The sequence below is a fragment of the Diceros bicornis genome, chromosome 1 (assembly GCF_020826845.1).
Source record: "Diceros bicornis minor isolate mBicDic1 chromosome 1, mDicBic1.mat.cur, whole genome shotgun sequence".
Classification (NCBI taxonomy): domain Eukaryota; kingdom Metazoa; phylum Chordata; class Mammalia; order Perissodactyla; family Rhinocerotidae; genus Diceros; species Diceros bicornis.
Genome location: NC_080740.1, coordinates 67,686,764 through 67,706,525, shown reverse-complemented (window position 1 = coordinate 67,706,525; position 19,762 = coordinate 67,686,764). Strand labels below are relative to the sequence as shown.

Sequence of the window (19,762 nt, the reverse complement as noted above, 5' to 3'; positions counted from 1 at the left end):
AATAAAAGGATACATTAATAACTTGGTCACCATTGTATGCAACTAGGGCTTGATCCTGCTGTAACCCTCTAAAGACCCATGGAGAACGTCCGGGAGAAGGAAGAGGGGAACATTTATTTAGAGGTTTCTATCCCACATTGGTCAAAGATCGTCCCATAGAATGTTAACTCTTTGACACTTTCAGGTTTGCCAAATGGATTTCTAAAGGTAGCCCAAGAATGTATTCAGGTATTAATCATAATTAAAAGTAAAAAGATTTGGGGAGATCCTGGGCCTGGGGACTGCGGTTGGCACTAGAACAGATCTCCAAAGTCAAGTCTAATTTTCAGAGTCTGACAGGTCAGGCTGCATTGAACTGGAATTATGGAAAACAGAATGAAGCCCCCTGAAGGTGGGAAGAAGGGGCTGGCTAGAGATGGGCAGGGTGTTTTAGTTTTCTGCCACAGGAGACTTTCCATATTCCACAGCTCGATGGGCAGAGAACATCTGATATCCTGGTAGGCAGTGCTACCAGTGGGCAGACGGCAGCAGAGACAAGGCTCATCACCAATCTCAGTGCTGGGGTCGAAGACAGAAAGTTAAGCAAGTGATATCAAAAAACAGTGGTTCTCCAATTTTGTGGACATGAGATTTACCTGGGAGTTTGCTACAGATTTAGATTTCTGGGCCCCACCCCCAAAATTCCAATTCAGGTCTTGATAAGGACCTAGAATCTACATTTATAATAAGCCCTTCAGGTAATTCTAATATAGGGGCCACATCTGGGAATCACTACCCCAGGGCCTAGCCTCTGAGCCCTTTGAGGGAAGGAACTATCTCATTTATCTCTGGTTCCCTCCCCAACACCTGGCACATAGCAGGGACCAAATAATTGTCTATTGAATTGAATTGTTCAAAACCAGTCCTCCAAAGAGTGTCTGCTTCATATGGGGTCAGCTCAAGTCTGCAGCCTCTCTGCACCTGCAGGCTCTGGGACTTGATTCTACCAGGGCAGATTAGTCCAGTAAAAGTGATTAAAACTCAGAAGAGACTAGGTTATAGGCCATAAGGCCAAGGAATTCATCAACATGAAGAAATAACTACAAATCAGTTGGCTGTTAATACATTTTCTTCTAAGAGTAGAGCCCACCTACGAAACTAAATTAGTTTTAGTTTAACTAAAACTGTTCCTTGGTGAATAAGAAGTCAAAGTAAATGGAATTTAGTGACTTTTAGGTTTAAATTGTTAAAGGGTGACATAACTTGTGAGATAATATATATTAAAGCACTGTTTAAATAAAAAAGTACTATATTAAATGTGTGATATTACTAATATCTTCATATTAGAAAATATGCTGGGCAGAGCACCTAAATATATAAAGCAAACACTGACAGATCTGAAGGCAGACATTGACAGCAGTACAATAATATTATGGGACTTCAATACCCCACTTACAATAATGGACAGAATATACAGACAGAAAATCAATAAAGAAACAGTTGACTTGAACAACACTATAGGCCCAATGGACATAACAGGTATTAACAGAACATTCCACCCAACAGCAGCAGAATGAACATTCTCCTCAAGCACACATGAATCTTCCTCCAGAACAGATCACGTGTTAGGCCACGAAATATGTCTTAACAAATTTAAAAAGATAAAACTCCTTCCAAGTATCTTCTCCAACCACAATGGAATGAAACTACAAATCAGTAGTAACAGCAAGAAAACGGGAAAAATCAGAAATACATGGAAACTAAACAATATACTCTTGAACAACCATTGCATCAAAGAGGAGATCAAAAGAAAATTTAAAAAGTATCTTGAGACAAATGAAAATGAAAACACAACATATCGAAATTTATGAGATGCAGAAAAAGCAGTACTAAGAGGAAAGTTTATAGCAATAAATGTCTAAATTAAAAAAGAAGAAGGATCTCAAACAATCTAACTTTACACCTCAAGGAACTAAAAAAAGAAGAAGAAACTAAGCCCAAAGTTAGCAGAAGGAAGGAAACAATAAAAATTAGAGTGGAAATAAATCAAATAGAGAATAAAATAATAGAAAAAAATCAACAAAACTAAGGGTTGGGTTTTTGTGGGTTTTTTTTTTTTTTTTTTTGGTGAGGAAGATTGTTGTTGAGCTAACATCTGTGCCAATCTTCCTCTATATTGTATGTGGGATGCTGCCACAGCATGGCTTGATGAGGGGTGTGTAGGCTCGTGCCCAGGATCTGAACAGGGAAACCCCGGGCCGCCGAAGCAGAGAATGCAAACTTAACCACTACGCCACCAGGCTGGCTCCAAGAGTTGATTTTTTGAAAAAATAAATAACATTGACAAACCCTTGGCTAGACTAAGAAAAAAAGAGAGAAGACTCAAACAAGTAAACTCAGAAATGAAAGAGGAGACATTACAACAGATGCCTTAGAAATAAAAAGGATCATATAGAATTACAGTCATGTGCTGCATAACAATGTTTCGGTCAATGATGGACCACATATATGACAGCGGTCCCATAAGATTAGTACCATATAGCCTAGGTGTGTAGTAGGTCTAGGTTTGTGTAAGTACACTCTATGATCACACAACAACAAAATCACCTAACGACGCATTTCTCAGAACATATTTCTGTCATTGACACATGACTGTATTATGAACAATTATATGCCAACAAACTAAATAACCTAGAAGAAATGGATAAATTCCTAGAAACATACAACCCACCAAAACTGAATCAAGAAGAAATAGAAAGCCTGAACAGACCAATAACAAATAAGGAGGTTGAATCAGTAATCAAAGCTTCCCAAAAAAGAAAAGCCCAGGACAAGATGGCTTCACAGGTGAATTCTACCAAACATTCAATGAAAAATTAATACCAATCCTTCTCAAATTCTTTTATTTTTTTTATTTTTATTTTTTAAAGGGATGGAATCTCATTATATTCTTTTTTTTTCCCCCCAAAGCCCTAGTAGATAGTTGTATGTCATAGCTGCACATCCTTCTAGTTGCTGTATGTGGGACGCGGCCTCAGCATGGCTGGAGAAGCGGTGCGTCGGTCCGCGCCCGGGATCCGAACCCGGGCCGCCAGCAGCAGAGCGCGCGCACTTAACTACTAAGCCACGGGGCCGGCCCCTCAAATTCTTTTAAAAATAGAAGAGGGACCACTTCTAAACTCATTTTATGAGGCCAGCATCACTCACACAAAGACATCATAAGCATAGAAAACTATAGGCCAATATCCCTGATGAACATAGATATAAAAATCCTCAATAACAACTATAACATACAACTATCTACTGGGGCTTTGAGGATAAAAAAGGAAAAAAGGAGGACAATAAGCAACAGATGTTAGCTCAGGGCCAATCTTCCTCAAAAAAAAAAAAATCCTCAATAAAATACTGACAAACTGAATTCAACAGCACATTAAAAGGATCACACACCATGCCCAACTGGGATTTATCCCCAGGACGCAAGGATGGTTGAACATATGCAAATCAATCAATATGATACAATACATTAACAAAATGAAAGAAAAAAATCACATGATCATCTCAATAGACACAGACAAGTATCTGACAAAGCTAAACATCCATTCTTGATTAAAACTCTCAACAAAATGGGTATAGAAGGAACTTACCTCAACACAATAAAGGCCATATTTGAAAAGCCCACAGCTAATATGATAATTAGTGGGGAAAAACTAAAAGCCTTCCTTCTAAGATCTGGTACAAGGCAAGGACGCCCACTCTCATAACTTCTAGTCACCACAGTACTGGGAGTCCTAGCCAGAGTAATTAGACAGGAAAAATAAATAAAAGTTATCCAAATCAGAAGAGAAGATGTAAAATTATCTCTGTTTGCAGATGACATTATCATATAAGTAGAAAATTCTGAAAACTCAACAAAAAACCTGTTGGAACTAAGAAACAAATTCAGTAAAGTTGCTGGATACAAAATTAACATACAAAAATCCGTGGTGTTTCTATGTGTACACTAACAATGAGCTATCTGAAAAGAAAATTAAGAAAACAATCCCATTTACAATAGCAAAAAAAAATAAAATAAAATACTTGGGAATAAACTTAAAGAGGTGAAAGAATTGTACACTGAAAATTATAAAACATTGATGAAGGAAATTAAAGAAGACAGATAAATGGAAAGACATCCTGTGCTCGTGGATTGGAAGAATTAATATTGTTAAAATGTGCATACTACCCAAAGTGATCTACAGATTCAACACAATCTCTTATCAAAATCCCAATGGCATTCTTTACAGAAATAGAAAAAACAATCCTAAAATTCATATGGAACCACAAAAGACTCCTGAATAGCCAAAGCAATCTTGAGCAAAAAGAACAAAGCTGGAGGCATCACACTTCCTGATTTCAAAATATATTACCAGCTACAGTAATCAAACCAGGCATAAAAACAGTTATAGACCAATGGAACAGAATAGAGATCCCCAAAATAAATCCATATATCAACAGTTAACTTATCTTCAACAAGGGTGCCAAGAACACACAACGGGGAAAGGATAGTCTTTTCAATAAATGGTGTTGGCAAAATTGGATATCCACATGCAAAAGAATGAAACTGGACCCTTATCTCACATCATATTTAAAAAAAGAAAAACTCAAAGTGGATTAAAGACTTAAAAGTAAGACCTGAAACCATAAAACTATCAGAAGTACACATATGAAAAATCTTTTTGACATTGGTCTGGGCAATGATTTCTTGGATATGACCCCAAAACACAGGCAACAAAAGCAAAAATAGACAAGTGGATTGCATCAAACTGAAAGCCTTCTGCACAGCAAAGGGAACAATCAACAGAATGAAAAGGCAACCCATAGAATTGGAGAAAATATTTTTAAATGACATATTTGATAAGGAGTTAATATCCAAAACACATAAGGAAGTCTTATCTCAATAGCAAAATAAATAAATAAATAACCCAATTAAAAAATGGGCAAAGGACCTGAAGAGATATTTCTCAAAAAAAAAAAAACATACAAATGGCCACCAGATATATGAAAAGGTGCTCAACTTCACTAATCATCAGGGAAATGCAAATCAAAACTACAATGAGATATCACTTCACACTGTTAGAATGGCTATTATCAGAAAGACAAATGATAACAAGTGTTGGCAAGGATGTGGAGAAAAGGAGTCCTTGTAGACTATTGGTGGGAATGTAAGCTGGTACAGCTACTATGGAAAACAGTATGGAGGTTCCTCAAAAAATTAAAAATAGAACTACCATATGATCCAGCAATCCCACTTCTGGGTATATATCCAAAGGAAATGGAATCAGGATCTTGAAGAAATACCTGCACTTCCATGGGTCATTTCAGCATTATTCACAATCACCAAGATATGGAAATAACCTAAATGTACACAGATGAATAGATAAAGATGAAAACCTAAATGTAGACAGATGAATAGACAACTTTTCATATGTATACCCACACAATGAAATATTATACAGCCTTAAAAAAGAAGGAAATCCTTCCATTTGCAGCAATATGGATGAACCTGGAGGACACTATACTAAGTGAAATAAGCCAGACCTAGAAAGACAAATACTGCATGATATTGTTACCAAACCAGCTTCCTTTTTGCCTGTGCCCAGAAATCCAAATGCCAAGACGATGAGATTGCAGCAGAGAGAAGGTTTAATCACAAGGCAGCCAAGTGAGGAAACAGGAGAATGAGTCCCAAATCTGCTTCCCCAAAAATGGGGACTCAGGAATATTTAAGGGATGGGGGGGCAAGGTGGTCTGAAATGTGAGATACATGATTGGAGGTGAGGAAAGGTGAGGTAATTGATGATCTGCACAAGCGTAGTCAGACTTCGTGGCTCTTCATAGGACGCATGTTCACAAAATGGTGGCATTAGCATGATCTGAGGGTGGAGTTTTTAGTCTCCTGACATCAAAATGCCACTTATCAGATATCCGTGCAGGCCCAGTTGGTGGGTTGGTCTCAACCAGCCTAAAGTGGACAAGGGGTTCTAATTCCTGAAAAACAACTCAAACACCCATTACCATTGATAAGTAAATGGTAAGCAATAGGATATATTAGAGCATATGAGGAAGCCATTTAGTGTAAAACTAATTTGGCCTGAGCTTGTTTTTCCAAAAGGGCCTGTGGCCTTTGAACATGCATTGTATATCTGCTTTAAGCAATTAACGTGTCCCAAAGACAAGAACAAATGCCCTTAAGATAAGAATGCAACTTCCCCCACATTGGCATTTCCTTAAGGATAAGCATTTCTCCCTAGGCTAAGATTTGATTGCTGCGCTCATCCTGTGACCACCCAACTTGAGACAACAGGCCTGCTACCTGCCACGCCCATCGAGACAGCAGACCTGCTACCTGCTTTGTCCATCAATCGCTGTGCCAACAGGGCAATCTGACAGGGCAATCTCGTGACTACTGTAAAAGGGACATTGCAATCATATGTGATACATGCTCTTTGATGGTATATAACCACGCTGTACACCCCACTTCCTTCCTTGGGGAAGGAAGCCCCCAGGCTATATGGTCTTCAAATTTGGCTCATAATAAACTCACCCCAATTTTGATTTATAGATTGATTATGGATTATTTGCGTCAACAGCATGGTGATCCAGGCTTCAGGGAGATGTTATCTACAGGAACCTAGTGGGAGTCAGATAGCATATTGCCCAAACAGCACAGTTAACAATGGGTAGGTAAACAGCTAAAAGCTATAATCAGTAATTGCAAACAGGAAAAAAAAACTTTAGTTGCTAGCTAGTTAATCATCAATGGCTAACTGTTTGCCGGTTTCAATCTCACTTATATACGGAATCTAAAATAGTCAAACTCATAGAAGCAGACAGAATGGTGGTAGCCAAAGGCTGGGGGAGGAGGAAATAGGTGTTAGTCAAGAGGTCCAAAGTTTCAGTTATGCAAGATGAATAAGTTCTGGAAATCTAAAGTACAACAATGTGACTATAGTTAACAATGCTGTATTATATATTTGAAATTTGCTAAGAGGGTATCTCTTAAGTGTTCTCACCATAAAAAAAAAAGATAGAAAATGGTAACTATGTGAGGCGATAGATATGTTAATCAGCTTGATTGTGTTCATTATTTCACAATGTATATCAAATCATCAAGGTGTACAGCTTAAATATATACAATTTTTAATTGTCAATTATACCTCAACAAAGCTGGAAAAAAAGAAAATAAGAAAATATGCTGGAGGCAGTATGCACTGGGGTAACGCATGCAAGCTGTGGAGTCAGAACAGGGTTCTACGGCTACTTAGGAAACCTTAGACAAACCATTGCAATGCTCTAATCCTCAGTTCCCTGCGCTGTAAAAGAGAGATAATGATAGAACCCGCCTTTTGGAGTTTTTGTGAAAATTAAATGAGATTTGACCCAGCGTCCTGCACTCAAAAAGTGCTCAGTAAATGTTAGCTCACATTATTCAGTTCCATTTCTCTTCAATCACCAACTCCAATGTCAGACAGGTAATAATACAACACTAGTCCAATGAGAAAAGCACAGAGCTGGCGGCAGGTAACATGGGCTCCAGTCTATGCTAGGCCAGTTCTAAGTGATCATCTTACATACCTAAGCCTTAGTTTATGCATTAGAAAAATGTAAACACACCTAACAACATCGTTCATTCATTGATTTCATTCCCTCACTAATCGATACTTATTGAACGCCCACAATATAGACTTAGTCCTACTGCTAAGTACTCGAAACCTGGAAATGAATGAGATACGGCCTCCTCGGTGGAGGGGCTCACAGTCTAAGAAATTTGAAACGACATAATGTCAGCAGAGAGTGCTGGTGTGACTCTTAGCTTTCCACTGAGACCCTCCATCTACCCCCTGGAGGTTTGCCTGGAAGGCTAGGGCGGGAGAGGCAGCTGTAAATAAAACAAAAGAGCAGACTTCGTTTCTGGAAGAAACAAAGAAAAAGAGAGCACTGAGCCTGTCTGGATTGATCCGCGACGCGGTACTTAACGATAGAAAGCCCTGAGCTCCGCCCAGGCGGCTGAAGCTCACTAAAATACTAGGGGGCGGGCCCAGGGGGCTGCCGAAACCCGGGAAGCCAGCTACGCACGCGCACTTTGACCCCCCTACATCGGAAACCTTACGTCAAAGTTTACGTTGAAATACGTGAGGTAGGCGGCGAGGAAAACGCTGGCTCGGGTCACGTGATGCGGTGGGAGCGTCGTTGGCTCCTCCCCCTCCAAGATGGCGTCTTTGCTGCAATCGGAGCGGGTTCTCTACCTAGTTCAGGGAGAAAAGAAGGTTCGGGCCCCGCTGTCGCAGCTTTACTTCTGCCGCTATTGTAGCGAGCTGCGGTCGCTGGAATGTGTGTCTCACGAGGTAACGCCGTCGTCCCATGAAGAGTGTGTGTGTTGGGGGAGGGGGGCGTTCACCCTAGTCACCGCGACCGGCGGGGAAGTTCCGCCGGTTGGAGGCGGGGAGTCATTTTCCTAGCTTGCTGATTGGCTATGTCTTCCGTCACTCAGATTTGCCTGCGATTTAATTTGCTTATAATTTGTCTCTTGGAAAGGAGGAGCGGCCTTGGGTGGGGCTGAGCAGATCTCCTGGTTGTAGATCGCCCTCTGATTGGACAGATTTGACTTTGGGGACCCTGGCCTGGGGGGGTTGGGTGGGTTGGGGAGAAAAAGGTGTGGGGGTGCTTAGTTCAGGACACTTGAGGGGCGAGATACTGTCTTTCCAGAATTGATTGGGACGAGGGTGCAGGCATTGTCATTCATGCCCCTCCCATCTTGGAAGTTCTGCCTTTACTTTAGCCGGAAACGGGGCCCTCATCAGACTGCCTTGCTGTGTTTCCTGGCTCAGGCGAAGGCCTGCAGCAGGAAAGAGGTTGGGATGGGGTGAGCTGAGTGAAAAGCGCTTAGAATACGGTCTGTCATGTAAGAAGTTCGAAGTGTTACCTTCCTGGCGCTTTTCCTGAGGGTACGGTGCTGTCTTCACAGTCACAAGTGGGCGTTCGAAGTGGGATCGCTCAGAACGTGAAAGACGACACCCCGTAAAAAATCACCAAATAACAAAATCCCAGAACTTCTGCGGCGCTTGGCACATCTTGTTCCTTCAGTAACCTTTGGGGATTAAAAGATGAGTAAGACATAAATGGTGCTGTTGAGTAACTCAGTCTAGTGAAGGAAAAGCTGATTGTAATAATAGTTAGGCTTATTCAGTATTCCATATGCCATGCGCTTTACGTTATCCCTTTTATCATCCTACAAAACAATAGAATGGATACCTTTTTTAAAAAACCATTTTACAGTTAAAGAAACAAACACACAATGCCTGCTCTAGGTCATACAGCCAAAAATTGGGGGTTGGGAGGGAGGACCAGTAATTGAAACCTAGCAGCCTGACTCAAGAGAACTTCACTGAAGATCCTTGTTAAAAACGCGTATGAAAACATGTGCTATGCTGTAAGCCATTTTACACATTATTAATAATTATTATTGGGGATATTTTTCATAATATTAAAAATAGAGAAAGCAGTTAATAGAAGAGAAAAATCAATACCATATTATATACATGATGTTTCTTGTACTTTTTCCTCCGTTAGAGCTGTGTGTGTGTATCTCTTTGGCAGGTCCTTTCTCTTTTAGATGCTGCCTTGTTCCAGCTCCACCTCCAGAATTTATTGGATTAGATTCTCATTTGGTGGTCATTATGGAGCTCAGTCTGCTTGATCTCTAAGGGTCTCTTCAGCTAAGACATTCAGTCTGTGACTGCATCTTTTACAGACTGATGTGTCCCTGTGAAGTGGAAGCCATTAGGGTTTGGAGAAGGATGAGGCTAGTGAGGGCTGGAGCAGTCCAGAAAGTTCTAACGGAGAACCTGGGATTGGAGCTACACGTGAAGGGACAAGCATAATTTGGAAAGGGGACAAGAAGGAATAAATTATTTTTTGCCTTTTTTAATGAGTAAGTGCAAATATTAGTTAGCAGTACTATATTTTATTTTCCTGAAGATTATTTGAGCAGCAACTTTATTTTTTCAAAGTTGCTCCTGTTTATAGCAGATGATGAAAGAAGCCAGTTTCCATCATCGTGTTTATGTTCAAGTGACTGTCTTTCCATCTGCGCTTGACTAGAGTTCTAGAATTGTCAAATAGGATCCACCTGCATTAAAGAAAATAATTATTCATTAAAAAATACAATGAATTTAATTTTTATACCGTGGTTTTGGGTTAAATACAGTAAGACTATCTTATTAGCTTAGTAGTTTAATTTGCCATTTAAAATCTCTAATTGGTTGGCTGTAGCTGACTTTGTAAATGTTAATTTATGCTTTTCTTCAGTGAACATGTATTACCTCAATAAGGAGAAAACTTTTTTAATCTCCCTTAACAGTTTAAGTGTGGTCAAGTTATTGTAGTCCAATGACGCCAAACTGTATAGAAGAATATTTGATCACAGCTTCACGAATAGGGTTTTTTATTTATTAATCTATTCTTTAGATTATCATAGAATTCTTCTTTTACATAGACAACTTTTAACACATCTAATACATAAAACCCTTATGAAAGGGAAGAAGAAAGATCAGAAGGGAAAAATAGAAGAGTTTTGGGAAATCCAGAGGGTAAGAAAAAACGTGATTGAAGAATAAACCCTGAGCTGAAAACAGTCTGGGTTCTTTGCCAGGTCAGTGATTTCTCACCTTCTGCTGCTGCAAATTCACTATTTGGGGGGCCGACCCTGTGGCTTAGTGGTTAAGTTCAGCACATTCCGCTTCGGCGGCCCCGGTTCGCCAGTTTGGATCCCAAGCGTGGAGCTACCCACTCGTCAGCCACGCTGTGGCAGCAACCTACATGTGAAGTAGGGAAGATTGGCACAGATGGTAGCTCAAGGCTGATCTTCCTCAGCAAAACAAAACAAAACAAAACACTATTTGGTATAGATGTATACATGAGCCAAACTGAGTTTCTTTTCCTCTGATTTTTTAATTTCTTATTTCTTTCTAGGTGGACTCCCATTATTGTCCCAGTTGCTTAGAAAATATGCCATCGGCTGAAGCCAAACTAAAAAAGAATAGGTAAGATCAAGATCCGTTTTTTCTCTTTTCCTCAGCTTTTTTTTTTTAATAGTGTGCACGTGCACACACACAGGTGCAGCCATGTCAGTGCACCTGGTGCTCTCTCCTTCCTATGTGTGCACTCGTAGAGCCATTTTTTAATTTTTTTTTTTAATTTTTTTGGTGAGGAAGATCGGCCCTGAGCTAACATCCCTTCTCAGTCTTCCTCTTTTTGCTGAGACAGATTAGCCCTGAGCTAACATCCATACCCATCTTCTTCCATTTTGTATACGGGATGCTGCCACAGCATGGCTTGATGAGCGATGCGTGTGTCTGCGCCCGGGATTCGAACCTTCAAACCCTGGGCCGCTGAAGCGGAGCGAGAGAACTTAACCACTACGCCACTCTGCGGCCCCTCAACTGTTTTTTTAATAGCTGGTTAGAAAGAGATTCACTTTCTTTTTTCTTTTTCTAACTTTCTTTTTCATGAGATTAACTCTCTTTTTTAATTAGCTGTTTTTCATTTTTTAGCATTAACTTTGCCAAAAATGAAAGGTCCTTTGATTTTTTAAAATAAACTTTCTATTTTAGAACAGTTTTAGACTTAAGAATTATTGTGAAGATAGTACAGAGAATTCCATTTGCCCCATACCCAGTCTCCTCTATTGTTAAGATCTTACATTATTACAGTATATTTGTCTCAATTAATGAACAATATTGCTATATTATTAATGAACAATATTGCTATATTATTATTAATGAACTCCACAATTTATTTAGATTTCCTTAGTTTTTCCCTAATCTCCTTTTTCTAGGTTCCAAGATCCTATTCAGGATACCCACATTATATGTAATAGTCTTGTCTCCTTAGGCTCCTCTTGCTGTGACATTTTTTTAGACTTTCCTTGGTTTTGATGACCTTAAAAGTTTTGAGGAGTACTGGTAAGGTATTTTGTAGAGTGCCCCTCAATTGGAATTTGTCTAATGTTTTTCTTGTCAGCTGGGGGAATGTGTTTTGGGGAGGAGGACCACAGAAGTAAAGTGCATCTCTCATCACATATCAAAGGTACATACTATCAATGTGACTTATCACTGTTGATGTTAACCTTGATTACCTGACTTGAGCTAGTGTTTGTCAGGTTTCTCTAATGTAAAGTTACTCTTTGTTTTTTCTCCTTCTCCATAATGTTCTCTTTGAAAGGAAAAGTACTGTTACAGCCCACACTTAAATAGTGGGGAGTTATGCTCCCCCTCCGTGAGGGCTGTCTACATACATTATTTGCAATTCTTTTGCATGGAAGATTTTTCTCTTCTTTCCTATTTATTTATGTTCTTAAAGCAGTATGGGCTCATGAATATTTATTTAGGTAATAATCCAGTACCAGTTTATTTTTTTTTTGCTCAAATTGTTCCAGCTTTGGCCACTGGGAGATCTTTCGGTAGGTTCCTGTATCCCTTTGACATACCCCCATCATTGTATGGGGGAAGGAAGGGAGTTGTTCTTTCACTGGAGCACTTTCTTACTTTCTGTTACTGCAAGATACTCCAGGCTTATCCTGTATGTTTTCTGCCTCAGTCCTAGAATTAGCCATTTCTCCAGGGAGCCCTGGTTCCTTTTGTTGGAGAATGGTAGTAGGTGTGCTCATTACTGGGTGCCATTTGGTTTTTAGCTTGGTGTGAAAGGCCTTTGCTACTAGTCACACCCCTATACCTCCATGGAGGTGAACCACTGTTATTTGTCTTTCCTGTCCCCGAGAAATAGTTCCTGATAAGCTAGACACCATTTGGTATGCTGTCCACACATTAATTTTATCATTTAATCCTCAAAATATTGCTGTGAGGTGGGTACTATTACTATTCTCATTTGAGGATATTATCTAGATGGCAAAATGTCGCAGATGATTGGAGTTATGGGACGGAGCTTCAGGGCAAGTCCAGGACTGGAGGGGAAATCTTGATAATCTCGGGTGCTGGGAAAGTTAAAAGCATTAAGGCCCAGGGACCCCTGGCGGGGAGATGTTGGCTGAGCGCTGGGAAGAGTGGTACCTAAGGAGAGAACTGAAAGCCCCAAAAATGCTCTACTCCTGAACCGGTCCAGTGTGACAGCATTGGGTGGTGTCTGTTTCAGCTCTCTGGCACAGCAAACAAGCAGTTATTTTCCAAACCCAGTTTCACGGCTTATTGTATTGTTGCCTCTCAGTTTTCCATTGTGCAATTGGTCTGTCCTCTCTAAAGACATAAGCTGTGACATTTCTCTTTTCCTCAGAAATCTTTGTGATCTGTACAATAAAGAGTCTGGAATAGTTAGCTCCAGACTGTTAACAGTGATTCCCTCTGTGGAGTAGGATTGGGTCAGGCTCTAATTCTTCAGGCACTTTGGTGATGATTGCCCTTTTTTAAAAAAAAATAATAATAATGAATGTTTAATACTTTTGAAATTTTAAAGCAAAATTCATAAGAGTCTCAGGAATACTTGATTTCTTTTTGCTTGAGAGACACCCTTCCCTTATACTTCTGTCTTGAATTCCTAACACCTAGAACAATGTCTGGCACATAGTAGGTTCTCGATACTATTTGTTGAATGAAGGAATTGTTGTATTTTTTGTGTCATAGATGTGCCAACTGCTTTGACTGTCCCGGCTGCATGCACACCCTCTCCACCCGGGCAACAAGCATCTCCACACAGCTTCCAGATGACCCAGCCAAGACCGCCATGAAGAAAGCCTATTACCTGGCCTGTGGATTTTGTCGCTGGACATCTAGAGATGTGGGCATGGCAGACAAGTCTGTGGGTGAGTGAGATAGACTTCAACATGAGATTTTGTGAAATTGGCAGTGCTATAATTTCCCACAGATTATTATTTCTGTTACTTGTTGGGTGGTAGGAGCTAAATGCAGAGTATTTTGTCATTAAATCTTCTGTGTTTCCATATTCTCACATTTATGGACCATAATGTTTCATCTGAGACTGGGTAAACTATGTAGGTTTCTTAGAGTTGGTAAAGTAGTGCTTCTAAATCGGACACTGTTAGAATCAAAATATTGCTCTTCATAAAAAATAAACTCTCCTGATGACAAAGCACACCATGAACAAAACTAAAAGATTAAAGTGACAAGCTAAGAAAAATATTTGGATCATATATAACAGACTAAAGATAAATAACCAAAAATGAGGAAATCAATAGGAAAGAGACCCAATAGAAAAATAGGCAATGGATATGAACATTTCTCAGAAATGGAAATAAATATTGTGAGTAACCAAAATGTGCACACTGAAGGGGCCACAGTAGGGTTAAAACAATCTCTATCTTTACCCCAAACTCTTCAGTAACTTTGCAGATTCCATGGAAAGACCCTAATCTTTCATGAAGTCACAACTCAAGTCACACCCCTTCAGGTTTCTCTCCTCTGAAAGTTTATAGACCTTTGTTTTTATTTTTACTCTTTCTTTGGGTATCATAAACTGCCTTAGATTAATACTCTTTACATGTGAATTTTTCAAGTGTTTTCAACTCGAATATGAATTCCTTGGGAACAAAGACCTCATTTTGGATGTCTGAATTCATTTAGTTTTTGTTGTCCAGTGGATTGGATTTTTTGTGTTCACACACAACTTGGTCTGGTAATATATTTTTTTAAAGTCAATAAATATGCAAAAAGATGTGTTCAACTTTACTGGTAATCAGGGAAATGCAAATTAAAACTTCATCCATTGATTTGGCAAAAAATTTTTAAATCTGTTAATATGAAGTATTGGCAAGAATATAGGAAAACAGGTCTTTCATATAATACCACCTTGGAAAGCAGTTAGACAACATCTGTTAACTTTTTTTTGGTGAGGAAGATCGGCCCTGAGCTAACATCTGCCAATCCTCCTCTTTTTCCTGAGGAAGACTGGCCCTGGGCTAACATCCATGCCCACCTTCCTCTGCTTTATATGGGACGCCACCACAGCATGGCTTGACAAGCGGAGCGTCGGTGTACGTACGCCCGGGATCCTAACCAGCGAATCCCGGGCGCCACAGCGCGCACTTAACCGCTTGCGCCACCGGGCGGGCCCCATCTATTAGCATTTTTAATTGCTTTTGTCCTTCTGCCCAGCAGTTCTATGTCCAGCTATCTCCTGGAGCATTCAAATGCATGCTCAAATTTACATGTGTATATATAAAATGTTCATCAGTGAAACAGGAAACTTCTGTGTGTTTGGACATAAAGACCACCTAAGGCATTTACCTCTCCATCATTTGAGTGTTTCAGAGTGGAGATTGTGCTTATGTTTATCAGGAAAATTGCTGTATTTTTACATTTCCTGTAATCCATGGTTAACCTCAGAGAGTGGAAACACTCTTTACACAGTCAGTTCAAAACCTTCAGTTGCTATTTATTTTTTATATAAACAGTAGCATTGATAACTCCTTATAGTCTTTTTTTTTCTTACTTTCTGAAATTTCATTTGTTTAATTTTCTGAAAACTTTTTAGACTTGTTAAAAATTCCCATTTTTTGGATTTTCATTAAAAATTTCAGCTTACTGACTAATATGTGAGGAAGCCCATAACATATATATTATGTCATTTGACATAAGTAAAATGAAGATAGACTTTAGCTAAAAACCTTCCATAGATTCTTACACAATTTGGAAGTAAATATGGGTGAAGTTTCTTTAGAGTCAGCTCTGCTCTTGAAGTTTTCATTGTTGATTCTGTTGTTTGCCATTTGATTTAATTTTATTTATTTATTTTTTTTCCCCCAAAGCCCCAGTAGATAGTTGTACATCATAGTTGCACATCCTTCTAGTTGCTGTATGTGGGACGCGGCCTCAGCATGGCTGGAGAAACGGTGCGTCGGTGCGTGCCCGGGGTCCGAACCAGGGCCACCAGCAGCGGAGCGCGCGCACTTAACCGCTAAGCCACAGGGCCGGCCCTGCCATTTGATTTAGACTGCTTTGAGCTCTTGATTGTTTTTCTGACTTTGTACATTAAGTTGCTAAAATACTTTTCAAAGACAAGACGTTAACCAAACAAATGTATCTTTAGTTCCTTAAAAATGCTTGTTGGGGGCTGGCCCCGTGGCGTAGTGGTTAAGTACACGAGCCCCGCTGCTAGCGGCCCGGGTTCAGAACCCCGGACTCGCACCGACGCACTGCTTGTCCAGCTGTGCTGTGGCAGCGTCCCATATAAAGTGGAGGAAGATGGGCACAGATGTTAGCCCAGGGCCAGTCTTCCTCAGCAAAAAGAGGAGGATTGGCGTGGATGTTAGCTCAGGGCTGATCTTCCTCACAAAAAAAAAAAAAAATGCTTGTTGGTGTGTATATAGGTACCTGAAATGTGATTTATGTTATAAAGATTCTATGGCATCTTTTTAGATTGTCAGTAAATACTTGTGTGTTTATGTTTTAATGTCAATGTGGCAAATAAGTTGTTTCAATTTGTTTTAAGAATTTAAGTTAAATGTTACAAACAACCTCAAAGTGTCACAGTGTATGCCTCGGTAAGTTAAAGTGTAGTTTTCTGTGTTTTTATTTTGTCTTTATCAAGTTAAAGAAACAAAGCTCACAAATCCAAATAGATGTCTCAGTTTGTTACTTTGTAAGTGAATGTTTTATGCTTTTTGAATTATGAGCCATTAGGATTGGAGAATTTATACTTCAGAACTTAAAATCTGTGCCTACTTCTAGAAACCTATCTTCTCTAGGGTATCTTGACAGTGATAATTGACTACTAGGAGCTCTTCAAGAGTACAGGTAATTTGATTTCTTCCGTGATGTCATCGGTGTCTGAGAAGCCCTGAAACCACTTTAGTGAGAACTATTTGTTGCTATGTAAGCCATTGTGTCAGTAATGTGCGGAGAAAAACTTATAGTGAGATTGTTATGTCTCCCAAATTTCTATTTAGAGTAAATTACCATTTCTAAAGAAGCAATTGGGTAAAACATTTAGATTTTTAAAAATACTACAGCTAAAACATTTCTTTCACATAATTATTTTACATGATTGCCGTTAAGTAAGGCATCCTTTAAAATATAGAATATTGTACTAAAGGATGTTATTGCTGCCATTTCTTGCACGGGGGTATAGTGTCACCTTGAACAAGAAGGTGTTTAATTATTAATTATAAATGTAATACATTTTTTATAATTATATATTATATATTTTTATAATTACTATATATATATAAATAATTTTTAATTATACAAATAATATAGATTCATGTACATATTACCCAGCTCAAGGAATTAAACAACCAAAGCAGTTTAGGCCCCTTGTGTAGCCTTTCCCCTCTGCATTCCCCTTCCTCTGCCTCCTAGAGAGAGGTAATCATCACAGTCCTAAATGCAGAGTTTATCAAGGTCGGTGCACGTCTTCAGACTTCTCTACATATATATGTAGCCACTAACAAAATAATGTTTTTCAATTTGAAACAAATGGAAACATATACTTTCGTCTGTCAGCATATGTTTGTAATACTTGGTTGATTCATGCATGATTTACCACAGTTTACTCCTCTTGCTGGACATTTAGGTTGCTTTCAATTTTTTGCTTTTGACAGCACTGCTGTTAGAAACGTGTGTTTCCTAACTTGCAAGAGTAAGGACTTTTCTGCATAACTGAAAATAAAATCACTGGTTTTAGGTTGTGTACATCTTTAGCTCTCCAAAATGGTTCACCAGTTTTTGCCCCCACAGTAACGTAGTAGTAGACTACTGATTGCTCCAGGTCCTTGGCAGCTCTCGGTATTGTTGGACTTCTTTCAAGTTTTTCCAAACTGATGGTTGTGAACTGGTATACCATTGTAGTTTATTTTTTCCCTTTTTTGGTTAGCTTTATTGAGATATAATTTACGTATAATGAAACTCACTGGTTTTAAGTGTAGAATTCTATGATTTTTGACAAATGTGTATAGTCATGTAGCGATCACCACAATCAAGATATAGAACATTTCCATCACCCCAAAAAGTTTCCTCATGCCCCTTTGCAATCAGTTTCTTCCCACTACCTCCTGGCCCCTCAGAACCACTAATATACTTTCTATCACTGTAATTTTGCCTTTTCTAGAAGTTTATGTAATTGGAGTCTTGTAACACATCTTTTGTATCTGTCTTCTTTCACTTAATGTAATGCTTTTGAGGTTCATCCATGTTTTTGCTTTTTATTGTTGAATAGTATTGTATCATATGGATATACCATAATTTGTTTATTCATTCTCCAGTTGATGGACATTTGGGTTTTTTCCCGTTTGGGGCTCATATGAATAAAGCTGCTGTGAACATTTGCCTACAAGTATTAGTGTGGATATATGTTTTCATTTTTCTTGAGTAAATACCTAGGAGTGGAATTGCTGGGTCATAGAGTAAGTGTATGTTTAACTTGACTAGAAACTGCCAAACTATTGCCAAACTATTTTCCAGAGTGGCCATACCATTTTAGATCCTCACCAGCAATGTAGGAGAGTCCTAGTTCCTCAACAACCTTTAATGTTGTCAGTCTTTTTCATTTTAGCCATTCTAGTGAGTGTGTAGTGATACCTCGTTATAGTTTTTATTTACATATTCTTAATATGCTTATTTACTATCCATATATTTTCTTTAATTAAGTGTTTGTATAAATCTTTTGCCCATTTTTTAACTGAGTTTTTTGTCTTTTTATTGAGTTTATGTAAGAGTTCTGTATAGATAGAGTCATGTGCCACATAACAACATAGTCAACAATGGACCGCATATACGACAGTGGTCCTGTAAGATTAGTACCATATAGCCTAAGTGTGTAATAGGGTATACTTTCTAGGTTTGTGTAAGTACAATCTATGGTGTTTGCACAACAATGAAATTGCCTAACGACACATTTCTTAGACTGTATCCCTGTTATTAAGCAGCACGTGACTGTATATGTTTTGCAAATATTTTCTCCCAGTTTATGGCTTGCCTTTTCATTTTCTCAACAGTGTCTTTTGTAGAACACGAGTTTCTAATTTTGATGAACTCCAGTGTATCAATTTTTTATTTTATAGTTTGTGCCTTTTGTGTCCTAGTGAAGAAACTTTAGCCTAACCCAAGGTCACTAAGATTTTCACTTATATTTTCTTCTAGAAATATTATAGTTTTAACTCTTACATTAAGTCTGTTGTCCATTTCGGGGTAAGTTTTGTGTATGTCGTGAAGTAAGGGTCGAAGTTCATTTTTTTTGTATGTGGGTATCCAATTGTTACAGCACCATTTGTTGAAAGTATTCATTATGGTTTTACTTTCAGCTTTCTGGAGTAATCTTTTACTTTATGATTTGTGCTGTTTCTTTTGTAAGAAATTCTCTAAACCAAGGTCTTAGAACATAGAGTTGCAGTGTTGCAGATAAGAGCAGGGTCTCTGGAGTCAGACTGCTTAAGTTTGAATCTTGGCTTTACCACTCACTTTCTGTGTGACTTTGGGCAAGTTATTTAACATCTCTGAGCCTCAATTTCCTCATTTGTAAAATGAGACTAATAATAAGAGTCCCTACCTCAGAGAGTTATTAGGAGAATCAAGTGAAATGTAATATATTTCAAATGCCTGGCGCAGAAGCTATACGTGTCAGTTGTGGTGGTTATCATTGTCATCTTTTTTTTGGCAGCGGGGGGGGGGGGGTGTGAGGAAGATTGGCCCTGAGCTAACATCTGTGCCAGTCTTCCTCTATTTTGTATGTGGGACACTGCCACAGCGTGGCTTGATAAGCGGTGCATAGATCCATGCCC

General features: G+C 38.9%; 2 protein-coding genes across 3 annotated transcripts in view; one reads left to right on the top strand and one right to left on the bottom strand.

Annotated features, from left to right (window-relative positions):
• The window catches only part of SMIM3 (small integral membrane protein 3), a 48,226-nt gene extending 40,012 nt beyond the window's left edge, over positions 1-8,214 (bottom strand). The window contains exon 1 of the mRNA XM_058544314.1: positions 8,129-8,214. The gene's annotated coding sequence lies outside the window, so the exon portion shown is untranslated. The remainder of the gene's footprint in view (positions 1-8,128) is intronic.
• The window catches only part of DCTN4 (dynactin subunit 4), a 35,919-nt gene continuing 24,358 nt past the window's right edge, over positions 8,202-19,762 (top strand). The window contains exons 1-3 of one of the 2 annotated variants that reach the window (XM_058544275.1): positions 8,202-8,363; positions 10,990-11,060; positions 13,653-13,831. In XM_058544275.1, coding sequence (XP_058400258.1) covers positions 8,229-8,363; positions 10,990-11,060; positions 13,653-13,831 — 385 coding nt within the window. In that variant the 5' untranslated portion in view covers positions 8,202-8,228. The remainder of the gene's footprint in view (positions 8,364-10,989; positions 11,061-13,652; positions 13,832-19,762) is intronic. The other variant, XM_058544285.1, reaches the window with a different exon arrangement.